At 40.9% G+C, this 12,500-nt stretch overlaps 1 protein-coding gene across 2 annotated transcripts in view; it reads left to right on the forward strand.

Moving 5' to 3' along the window:
• Positions 1–2,151: 2,151 nt before the first annotated feature.
• Positions 2,152–12,500, forward strand: part of Ubxn4 (UBX domain protein 4) — a 31,594-nt gene continuing 21,245 nt past the window's right edge. Inside the window, exons 1-4 of one of the 2 annotated variants that reach the window (XM_055602236.1) lie at positions 2,152–2,502; positions 9,163–9,265; positions 12,181–12,209; positions 12,316–12,434. In XM_055602236.1, coding sequence (XP_055458211.1) covers positions 2,421–2,502; positions 9,163–9,265; positions 12,181–12,209; positions 12,316–12,434 — 333 coding nt within the window. In that variant the 5' untranslated portion in view covers positions 2,152–2,420. The remainder of the gene's footprint in view (positions 2,503–9,162; positions 9,266–12,180; positions 12,210–12,315; positions 12,435–12,500) is intronic. The other variant, XM_055602228.1, reaches the window with a different exon arrangement.

Raw genomic sequence — 12,500 nt, forward strand, 5'->3', positions numbered from 1 at the left:
GTGTGTGTGTGTGTGTGTGTGTGTGTGTGTGTGTGTGTGTGTGTGTGTTTTGGTTCTTGAAGACTGGGTTTCTCTGTATAGCCTTGGCTGTCCTGGATCTCACTGAGTAGACCAGGCTGGCCTGGAACTCTGCCTCTGCCTCTGCCTCCCAAGTGCTAAGATTAAAGGTGTGTGCCAACAGTGCCCAGCTCCCATGTGTGTTTCAATATATGTGTATATTGTAGAATGTTTCAATCGTGTATCTATTTACCATGTCTTTATTGTGAAAACTCAAAACCCTACCTAATTGCAGGTTGAATTTTAGTAAAGCCACATGGCTGCAGGTGTAGCAGAGCACTTGCCTAGCACACATAAAACCCTGGATTTTACACCTATCAATGGAAAGTGGGTTAAAGAAGAGAGAAGAATAAAGGCCACCCAAAACTGAAGTGAAAGATCAACTTTTTGTTCTGGAGAATAGATCCTATATAAGGAGTAATCAATATGTCTAAATTGATAGATTGGTTGAAAATACAAACACTCGTTAAGCTATTTTTAGGGAAAGTATTATAGGAAAGGAGAGTTTTTTTATTTATTTATTTTTATTTTTTTATTTTTAGAGACAGGGTTCCTCTATGTAGCCCTGGCTGTCCTGGACTTGCTTTGTAGACCAGACTGGCCGCAAATTTACAGAGATCTGCCTGCCTCTGCCTCCCTGAGTGCTGGGATGACAGGTGTGCCACCACATCTGGCTATAACACTATCTTTATATCTTTATCACTTCTTTAATTCCTTAAATACTGTCAGATGCAGGAGGGGAAATTTGATGTAGACCGTGTATTGTAATCACAAGTATTAAGTATGGATAAATATTTACTTCAATATTAACCTGCTACAGATTGCCATATCTCTTAAGACATTCTCCCATAACAATGGAAATGAAACCATTATTTTCCTCTTTTGTATTACCATAGAGAGAGTAGCTGGAAAATAAGTGTTCAAAAAGTGGCCATGGATAGGGGCATGATAAAGCATTGGTTTATAATCTCAGCACTAGAAATACTGAGGCTGAAGGATGGTGGATTAGTTCTTTGTGGCTGTGACTAAATATTTGATGGGAAACAACTTCAAAGAAAAAAGATTTCTTTGGCTCAGCTTAACCAACGATATGAAAGAAAAGGCATGGTACTCTACCCCTTTTCTGTACAATCTGGAGTCACAGACGGTAGGGATGGGGTCACCGACTTTCGGGCTGGCCTGTCCTTCTTCTGTTAAACCCTGGAAACCACCTCACAGACACCGCTAAGGGTGTATCTCCTAAGTGAATTCAGATACAGTCCAGTTAACAATGAAGATTATAAACAGATGGTCCAGTCTGAGGCCAGCCTGTGATGCATAGATTGTCTTCATAGAATTAAAAATAAGCTGTTTTAATAGCATAGTGTCTAGAGGTTTTAAAATGTGATCCAGTTGGTCAGTGCCCATTATATCCCAGAGGCCGCTATTCTGGCAATATTTCCTCTCAGGTGAGGGGGCTACAAAAAAAAAAAAAAAAAAGAAAAAAAAAAAAGAAAAAAAAAAAAAAAAACCTGTTGTGCCACTATCTGGTCTTTTCTTTCTTTTCTTTTGGTTTGAGACAGGGTTTCTCCGTGTAGCACTGGTTGTCCCGGACACACTCTGTAGACCAGCTGGCTTGGAATTTACAAAGATCCGCCTGCCTCTGCCTACGGCTTGCTGGGATTAAAAGCGTAGGCCACCACCGCCTGCATCGTGTGTCTTTGGAACCTACCATATAGATAGATCAAGCTGGCTCTCAGGGAATCCGCGGTCCTGCCGCCCAAGTGCTGGGATTGAAGGCGTGGGACACAACGCCCCTCTGAGTAACCAAACGCTTCCGGCAAATCTCTGTAAAGCTTAGGTTCATTTATTTGAGGAACATTTCCTCCACAAGTCAGACTGTGATAGCAACTCGCTATCTAGCGTTTATTCTTACAGCGTTGTGCTCACTACTGCCCTCTTTCTTCGCGCCTCGAAATCAGAGTTTACGTTTCCACAAAGAAAAAAGCTGAAGACTACAATTCCCAGGAAGCTTCACTGCAGCGACGCCGACGTGCCGTAGCGGTTAGTCATCCTTCCTGGACTTCCTTCCACTTCCTGGACTCGGAACCTGAGGCTTCGCGGGCGCGCGCACAGACGGATTTACGCAGCAGACGAGCACGGGCGCGCGCGACCCTGACGAGGTGTGTGGTCACGTGACGCAGGGGCGTGCTTCCCCTGCCTCGCACGCTCCTGTTTTGTGCGCGTCCCCTGGGGGCCGCTGTCGGTCGTACGGGCCAGTGAGCAGCTGGGTCCTCAGACGAGGGGCCGGAGGACGAGGAGGGCGGGGCCGGCGAGGGACCGCGGCGACGACACACCGAGCGAGCCTGGGCCTGAGGGGAGCGATGCTGTGGTTCCAGGGCGCCATTCCGGCGGCCATCGCGTCTGCTAAGAGGAGCGGAGCGGTCTTCGTGGTGTTCGTGGCAGGTGACTGGGGAGCGGGCCCGAGGAGGATAGCGCTTCGGGCTTCTTGGTTCTCGTTAGCGTCGAGCGAACCGGCGGGAGGAGCCGTGGTGGGCTGGGTTCAGCAGCCTCGGACCTGTCGTCGGGTCCGCTCGGGTCTGTTCGGGCCCGCTCGTCTCCGACCGGGACCAGTGGGGTTTTCTGTAGCTCGGCTCCGGGCTTGCTCCGCTGCGGGGCCGACCCGGAAGCCGAGCCTCAGGCCGGGGTCCAGCCCAGGCTCCCCAGCGGTCTGTCCAGGCCCTGTCCTCAAACACTACCCTGCGAGGAGACTGCGCCCTGCAGGCCCTGGCAGTCGGGTTGTCGCTAACAAACGCCCTAGACCCCCACCCTGGTGCCCCCTTAGTCCCCCGGGACCCCTTTTGCAGGGAGCTTGGACACCCTTCTATTAATCCCTGGTGTGCAGTTGGGGCTGGGACGGGCCACTAGGCAGGCGATCGGGTCTAATAAGTTGTGAGCTGTCAAGAAAGCTGTGTCATCGGTAAGCCACAAAGAAACCACCTCAAGTCCACAGAGCTGTCTTAGACTGTTCCTGAAACATAGCCTTAAGCTTCACCGAGGACTACTCTTATGATAGAGCTAGAAGGGGACTCCACGATGCAGTAATTGCTTTATTACAAGTTGGCTTAAAAAAAAAAAAACTTTTAATAGAGTTTTAAAAGTACACATTTAATGGTGATTCTTCCTCTCTTCTGACATAAAATGTAGTTTTCCAGACATATGCCAACTTGTTTACCCTGTGTTGCTCTAGATTATTTTGTTCAGTAGTGTCCTGTTTTATTGTATATTTGCAGTCAACCATCTGCTTCTGTAGTTTTGTATGTTCTTGTTAAGTTGGACCAGTTTGTGTGACAGTTAATTTGAAGTGTATTTCTTCAACCACTTGTGTTTGGTAACATTTTACCCACATCTTTTAATAGTTCTATAACTTTGTCCATTTCTGTGAAGAAAAATGACCGAAACATGAATTTGATTCAGCATTGACTTTTAAGTGTCGGTTTTGTTATGTTTTTAGCTTAGTGCTTGCTGTTAATTAGAAGGGGGTTGGGAGGGGAAGAGGGAGGGGGCTATAGCTGGGATACAAAGTGAATAAGCTAATTTATAAAAAAATAAATTTTAAAAAATTAGAAGGGCATAAATCATTCAGGTTTTACTGGGGTTATATTATACTTAAATAAATACATTAGTCTTGTAATCCAGCAAGGATAATAGTCATGTAAAAAAATGCAAGGAATATGACACTTTAGTATGAGGTCAGTAATAGGTTTATGAGATTTTGGTATGGTTGTAAGCCACCACATGGGGTTGGGAATTGAACCCAGGTTGGCCTCCCAGATAGTGGGATCAAAAGTGTTCAGGGTCTCGCTTTGTAGTATAGGCTGTCCCCAAACTCACAATTGTCTTTTTGCCTCAGCCTCCCAAGGGCTTGAATTATAGGTGTGTGCCATCATGTCTGGTGGCTTTTTGTTTTTTAAAGCGTGGGCAGTGATGGCACATGTCTTTAATCCTAACACTTGGAAGGCAGAGGCAGATGGATCTCGGAGTTCAAGGCCAGCCTAGTCTACAAATCAAGTTCCAGGCTAGCCAACGGCTACACAGAGAAACCCTGTCTCAAACAAACAAACAAAAAACAGCAGCTAGTGGTTGTGGTGCTCACCTTTAATCCCAGCACTTAGGAAGTAGAGGCAGGTAGATCTTTATAAGGCCAGCCTGGACTACTACTGAGTGATTTCCAGAACAGCCAAGGCTACACAAAGAAACCCTGTCTCGAAAAAGCAAATAAAAGAAAGAAAGAAAGAAAGAAAGAAAGAAAGAAAGAAAGAAAGAAAGAAAGAAAGAAAGAAAGAAAAGAAAGAAAGAAGAAGAAAAAAGCAGTTTTAGGTTATATGGGATAATAAATTAATAGAGAAATGAGATCTAGGATCATGTTATCCATGTTTTTGAACAGAATAAACAATTGATGATACTTAAACCTTCCTAAAAAGTACTAAGGTAATCAATTAACTTGAGAGAAAAAAATGTCTCCTTTGTGGCTAGGTCTAAACCTAGGGCTTCATTCATGCCAGTTAATTGCTCTACCTCCCCCTATTAACGGAACTACACCCCTAGTCTAAAATACTAGATTTGATTAAAAAGTATTGGAAAGCCATAGAAGTGCTTGAAGTCTTAAACTCAATAGAGTTTTATGTATATACACACACTCTTCAGTAAATCTTACTGGGTTGAGCTGGTATTATATATAGTTAGACTATCAGCATTATATGTATTATATATCAGAATTATATATATTTAGAATATCAGCAACTATTGAATATTTGCAAAAAAAAAAAAAAATGTTAGGGATGGACAGTAGAGTCTGCCCCTTACCCTCTTTCAAAATGCAGTTAGCTTTTCTAGAGTTTTTGCTAGGTCATCCCAACACAAAATAGGATGGGTGTTGCTCTAGGGATCTATAGACACTGGGATCATAGAGAACAGCACTCATCAGGTAGCACCTAACAGCCAGCTCCAGTGTTGACATGAGACTTGACATTGCTGTCTAGAATTCACACCTTAGAATCAAGGTACACCACACCACACCCGCTTCCTGCTAAATCACACACGAAAGACCCTCAAGATATTTTAAATAACTTCACAGGATTTTATACTGTACCATAGTCATAGCGATTTTCTTGTGCTTTGACTCAACACCACAGATTGTACATGAGCCCTAGAGCTTTGTTCATAATTTTGAAGAATATTTCCAGAACTTAACAATTTTCTAAGATCTGCGATCCCATCAATAATATACCAACCTTTAAAAAAATTTTCAACTTGTTAAGAAATGAAAAAGAAGCTGGGCATTGTAGCATGCACCTGTAATCCCAGCACTCATGGAGGCAAATGCAGGAGGATCTCTGTGAGTTCAAGGCTAGCCTGGTCTACAAAGCCAGTTCAGGACAGTCAAGGCTACACAAAGAAACCTTGTCTCAAAAAAAAAAAAAAAAAAGATATCTATAACTAGAGGGAGTGATTTCCAGGATGTTCAAAGAAATATTTTAGGCCCAGAATTTGGGAGGTGGAGGCAAGAGAATTGTGAGTTCTAGGCTTAAACACATACATGTATCATATGTACACACAACATATAGGGTATGGAGAGCTAGCTCAGCAGCTAAGAGCATTTACTGCTTTTACAAAGAACCTGGGTTCTGTACCCACGTGGCAGCTCACAACCATCTATAGCTCTAGATTTGGGGATGTAATGCTTCCTCTGACCTCCACAGCCCCTGTACATATGTGGTACACATATGCACACATAAGCCCATGCACACATAAAATATTTTTTTAAATAAATAGTTATTCCAGGGAAGAAGTTTTAGGCAAGTTTTTGTTCTATGAATTTGTATCCTTTTACTTTTTTAGAAGCTAGGTCCTGCTATTGCCCAGGCTGTCCTCAAACTCCTGGCTCAGTAATCCTCCTGGCCTCAGCGTTCCAACTATCTGCAGGCATGGGCTACTACATCTGGCTTTGATGAATACATATTATTTGAGTTAAATAATTCACCTAATAATTAAATAAAAATTGTAGAATTGTATTAGAAACGAGATATTTCAGCCAAATTAACATGAATCTCCAGTTGTAGCTGTTAAACTGAAAGATGTAAAGACATAAAATTATGCCACCGTACAAAAATCTGATGAGGAACCTGAGAAGCAAAGATGTCTGTCTGGTCAGTGGTGTTGACTGAAAATTGTTCATGTCTGATACTGTTGCCTGCTCTCTTTGGTTAACATAGACCACAAAGTCTTTAAGGTTTGTTTGAGCAGTTGATGTGTCTTTACTCTGGATATTGCTGCTACCTTAAAATCTTAGGGTCACCTAATTTTGTACCGTGGTTGACAATTTGACTAAAAACAGGGCCGTAAAAATACTGACAATGGCAACTGGTGATTCCAGTGAAACTCAGTGTTAAGAAGCTTCTCCCTGAGAATTGCCTTCAGATGTTGCTGCCATCACACAGCTGAGTGAGAAACAGACGGTAGGGCCTTAATCTATTCAGCACAGGTGAAAGGCACCTACTTCACACAGCCAGTCTCCTTAGAGTTGGCTCAAGCCGAGATATGTTCATCGCCTTCCTTTGTTACTCTCCCCCAGGGTTTCAGGCTAAATGTCACCATTGTACATTCTGTTAGATAAGCAGTGGTGTGGGTAGCCCTCATTAACTTTTCAGTTTTGTTTGTCTCATGGTCTTCATTGTTTATTATTTTCCTGGCTACACAGGCCTTTCCCTATGCAAGTATTCTTTCTGCATGGTGAACTTTTCTGTATTTAGTGTGGCTCAATTCTCTTTGGTCCTACCTTAAATGCCACCTCAGAGACCAGTGTGGTGGTGCATGTCTTCTTTAACCCTAGCATTTGGGAGTTGAAGGCCAGCTTGGTCTATATAGTGAGTTGGGACATCCAGGGCTATGTAGAGAGAAGACCGTGTCTCAGGAGAGGGGTGGGGGGAGCGATTGGGGGAGAGAGAGAGGAGAGAGAGCTTATCTGAACATAAGGAATTTTATTTATTTGTGTATGTGTTCACATCCTGGAAATCAAACTCGGGTCTTACTCAGGTCTTCTTGTTACAACTGAACTATCTTCTCAACCCCAAATACTCTCATTCATAGCAGTTACTTCTTTAAGTATTGGTAGTTGTCTACTTGGATTTTTTGTTTTGTTTTGTTTTGCACCATTAGATTTTAAGCTATGCTGACAGCAGTGTTTGATTTATATCTAGTATATAAACTCTATGCCTAGACAAAAGACCTGAAATAGAATAAAATATTGAATGAAAGAATGGCTGCATAAGACTCCTCACTCTTTACTCCCTCCTTGAAGTGATTGTACAAAGAGTGTTCTTAAAAAGCTATTTTCTAGGTGGATAGTTGCCTCATGGGGGGGGTATTATTTCTTTCCACCCCATTGTCTCTGCAGATACATTCATTTAAAATGTTCTCACTTGCAAATGGTACCTTTTGCCATTCTTTGTTATAACTTCCATGTCCAAATTTCTTATTGGATCTTATCTATTGAGATGTGCAGTCAAGACTTGTAGGCATGCCTCTGTGCTTACTATCCTAGACACTTAAATATTCATTCCAATAAACACTAAATATGTGCTGTATGCCTACATACTTATTACTGCATGTTCTGTTGAAAGGATTTCAGTCTTAAGATAACAGGAAAAACTGTCTTTGCCCTCATGGAACATTTTTTTTTTTTTTTTCTAATTGGGAAAGAAAGATGGTAAATAAAAAAGATACTTAAGATGCATAGTGTACTAGACCTGTAGTGGTTTTTGTTGACCAATTTTGTATAGTAAAGTTCTTTAAAAAACAAAATAACAACAAAAACAGCTTTTTTTTTTTTTTGTAATGTTGAGTGGTGCTGGAGAGATGATGGTTCACTTCCTGCTTTTACAGGGACCCCAAGTTCAGGTCCCAAAAGCTACATGATAGCCAATTGCTGTGTAAGAATAGACACCCTAGTGGGACAAGCTAAGAGCATTTGCTCCTCTTTTTCAGGACCCAGGTTCAGTACCCAGCACCATAGGGTAGCTTACAAGTGTCCTTAACTCTAGTTCCAGGGAATCTGATGCCTTCTTCTTCTACCTCTTTGAGTACCAGGCATACATGTGATACACATATATATGCAGAAAAAAAAACACATAAAATAAAAATAGGTAAATATTAAAAAGAAAAATAAACCCAGCAGGGAAAACCCATTTAGGCTACTATAAGTGCCTGGGTGACCTCTGCCAGCTTTGCTTGTAGTGGAAGCTATAAGAAGTAATTGCATTTGTGTGTGTGTTTTCAAATAGTCAACTGAAGTTGGATTTTTGGGATTTGTTTTTGTTTGCTAGGCTAGGGATCAAACCAAGGGCTTTGTGCATCCTAGACATGCACTCTACCATGGGACCACATCCACAATTTGAGAAAGATCGGTTTTCAAATGTGGTTGTTAAAAAAGTACTTGCTCAGGCTAGAGAGAAGACTCAGAGGGTAAGAACACTGGCTGTTCTTCCAAAGGTTCTGAGTTCAATTCCCAACAACCACATGGTGGCTCATAACCATCTATGATGAGATCTGGTGCCATCTTCTGGCCTGCAGGCAGAATACTGTATAAATAACAAATCTTAAAAAAAAAAAAAAAAAAAAAAGTACTTGCTAAGTTGGTGTGGTAGTGCATGCCTTTAATCCTATCACTTGGGAGACAGACAGGATGATGTCTGAGTCCAAGGCCAGCCTGGTCTACACATCATGCTCCTCCAGGACTGCATAGAGACCCTATCTCAAAAAAAAGAAGGAAAATACGTTTGCTACTCTTGCAGAGGACCAGTTTGGTTCCCAGCACCCACATGGCAGCTCACAACTGTCTGTAACTCTATTTCCAGGGGTTCTGAAGCCACCTTCTTGCCTTGGGCACTGCATACATGTGATGCTCTTAAATACATGCAAGGCAGAATATTCATACACACAAAAAAGTTGAAAGAAAAAATATTGTGGATTATCTTTTATTTGGAGTTCTAGTTTCACAGGAGAAAGAATTTAGAATTAGAAAATCCCGGCGTTGTGTTTTTAAGAGTCCTTGAAATGTTCTGACAGGTGATGATGAACAGTCTACACAGATGGCTGCAAGTTGGGAAGATGAGAAAGTGACAGAAGCATCTTCAAACAATTTTGTTGCTATTAAAATTGATACCAAAAGGTATGTTCATGCTCTTATGTTTCATTACTTTTTTATTTTGTAATGGTCTTTTGTTGTTACTTATGATGGTATCTTAAACTATTAAGAATGTTAATTTTATGGATATGTGTGTACATATACATCTCAAGCACTAAGATACATTGAAAACAATATTTTGATTTTTTTAAAGGTTTGCCTTTTTTTTTTCTTTTTCTTTTAAATGTATGAGTGCCCTGTCTGCGTGTACACCTGCATGCCAGAAGAAGACATCAAATCCCTTTTTTATAGATGGTCATGATCCCCCATGTGGTTGTGAGGAATTGAACTCAGGACCTCTGGAAGAGCAGCCAGTGCTCTTAAATGCTAAGCTAATGTCATTAGCCCTATTTTTAAAGTTTTTTTGAGTAAACTACCACACCCAGTTTGAGGACTTTAAATTATTTTATTGTGATTACTATTAAAACTTTATTGTAGGGCTGGAGAGATGGCTCAGCAGTTAAGAACATTGTCTGCTCTCCCTCAGGTCCTGAGTTCAATTCCCAGCAACCACTTGGTGGCTGACAACCGCCTATAATGGGATCTGATGCTCTCTTTTGTCATGCAGGCCCACATGCAAATAGAGTGCTCATATGTGTAAATAAATAAATCTTAAAAAAACCAAAAAACTTTATTGTAAAAAAAAAACTTGTAATTCAAAAATTAATATTTTCAAGGGAACTTAATTTCTGATTGCCATTTTCAAATTTATCATTAAACCTTGCAAAAAAAAAAAAACTTTTTTTAAAAATTTCTCTTGTCTACCAAACATCTATGTAGCATATAATTAGGATATGAGGGCTATCAAAATGGCTCAGCAGGTAAAGGCACTTGTCACCAAGCATGACAAGCTAAGTTCAATCCCCATATCACATAAGTGGAAGGAGAGAAACAGCTTATACAAGTTGTCCTCTGACCTCCACAGGCATACCGTGGTAGACACATGCCTAACCACATATAGACACATATACATAAATAAGTAAAGGTAGCTGGGCAATGGTGGTACATGCATTTAGTTCCAGCACTTGGGAGGCAGAAGCAGATCTGTGTGAGTTTGAGGTCAACCTGGTCTACAAAATAAGTTCCAGGACAGCCAGGGCTACACAGAAACCCTGTCTCAAAAAAAAAAAAAAAAAAAAGATTACAATGTTCAGGAGGCTGGAGAGGTGGCCCAGTTGTTAAGCACACTGGCTGTTCTTCCAGGAGGACTTTGGCTCAAGTCCAGTACACATATGGAGGCGCAAACCCACCTGTAACTCCAGTTCCAAAGGATCTGGTGCCCTCTTCTGGCTTCTGTGGGTACCAGGCACACGTGGTGTACGTCTATACATGCAGAGTGCCCATACACATTAAATACATGAATGTTGAGAAATTTGCTGTAAGCTTATAAAACTTATACTGACATTGTTTCATATTAACCAAAGAAGCATAAAGCAAAGCTGTTTTATCGTTACTGACCTATCTAGCTTATGTTTTATGTTTATGTGTGCACCTGAGGCTATGTATATGTACCACACGCATGCAGTGTCTGTGTAGGCCAAAAGGGGGTTTCAAGTCCTCCGACAATGGGAGTTTTGGGTGGTTGTAAGCCACCTGATGTGAGTGCTGGCATCTAACTTGAATCTTCTGGAGGAGCAGCAAGCTCTCTGCTGAGACATCTCTCCAGCTTCTTTTTGGTTTTTTTAGCAGTACCTGGGAATTATGGAATTACTCACTTTGTTTGGTATCTAATTGATACTACTATAAAAAGTCTCTCTCATCGCTAATTTTGTGACAATAGAGGAATGATGCATGCTAAGCATTTGCCTTACTGTTTTTTCAGCCTTCTCTTCCATCCCTGATCACCAAGCTCTTTACTGGAGTTACATGATTAACATGTTTTTCAGTTTTAAGAATTTTTATTGTTATTGTAGGGGGAAGGGACACATGCTATAGCACACATATGGACAACTTGGTGGAGTTGATTCTCTCCTACCACCTTCATGTAGGGTCTGGAGATTGAAGTCAGGTTTATCAGGCTTGCATAGCGGCTGCTTGCAAAGAAGCATCTCAGTGCCTCTCCTACTTTTTTGTAAAAGTGGTGGTATTTATCAGCTTTCTATACCTTTCCCCGTTAATTATTTTAGACTGTTTTCTTAATGGATATTTAGGGTGTTTTAATCCTTGTTTTTACCAACTGTTATGTTACCATATGCACAGGTAATTTGCAGTCACTGTATCTTGTTACAGGCTAAGGTTTTTAAGGGTTATTTTATGTGTATTATATGTGTGTTTGCATGTATGTCTGTGCACCATGCGTATGCATTGCCCAAGGAAGCTAGAAGAGGGTGTTGCATCCCTTTGAGCTGGAGTTATAGACAGTTTTGAGTCACCGTATGGATGCTAGAAGTCAAACCTAGTCCTCTGGAAGAGCAGCCTGTGCTCTTAACCACTGAGCCATCTCTCCAGCCCCCAGGATTTTTTTTTATTTAGGTATATTTGTTCTTAAGCAAGCAAGATAAGATATTACTTCTGTTTTTGTGTTGTTTTGGTTTTATCTGTTTGTTCAAGATGGGTTCTTACTGTGTAGATCTCGGTGGCCTCTGTATCATTATATAAACCAGGCTGACTTCAGACTCACAAAAATCTGCCTCTGGAGCATTGGGATTCTATCAGATCCAGGCACCACTTTTTGGGTTATAAGAACTGATGACTTTTTAATCTGAAAGTTATAAAACAACAATTAAAAGAACAACAAAAAAAGTCTTATGAAATAAAATTCACATTTCTCTCCTTCCATCTTATTGCTATGACAACTAGTAATTTTTACAAAGTGCTTATGATTGGTATAGCAAATTTAATGAAAACAACCTAGTATTTAGGAAATAGCTGAATTCATGTAATGATTTTTTTTCCTACAGTGAAGCCTGTCTGCAATTTTCACAAATTTGTATCCTTTCATTGAAGAATTGATTTCATGATGTTTTGCTTTGTTTTGTATTTTATAAAATTTATTGTTTCAAGCATGAATTATTAGACTTAATTGACCTGTCCAGATCCTGTAGTATGTGTTCCATCCAGCTTCTTTATAGGAGACAGTGGGATCCCTTTGGAAGTAATAGCAGGGAGTGTGTCTGCAGATGAACTTGTTTCAAGAATTCACAAAGTCCAGCAGGTAAGATGGAACCAGAACTTATTTTAAGATTTTATTTTTAATCCTCAATGGCTCCTATTGAAAGAT

This window comes from Psammomys obesus, unplaced genomic scaffold (assembly GCF_907164565.1).
Source record: "Psammomys obesus unplaced genomic scaffold, mPsaObe1.curated_primary_1811, whole genome shotgun sequence".
Taxonomy (NCBI): domain Eukaryota; kingdom Metazoa; phylum Chordata; class Mammalia; order Rodentia; family Muridae; genus Psammomys; species Psammomys obesus.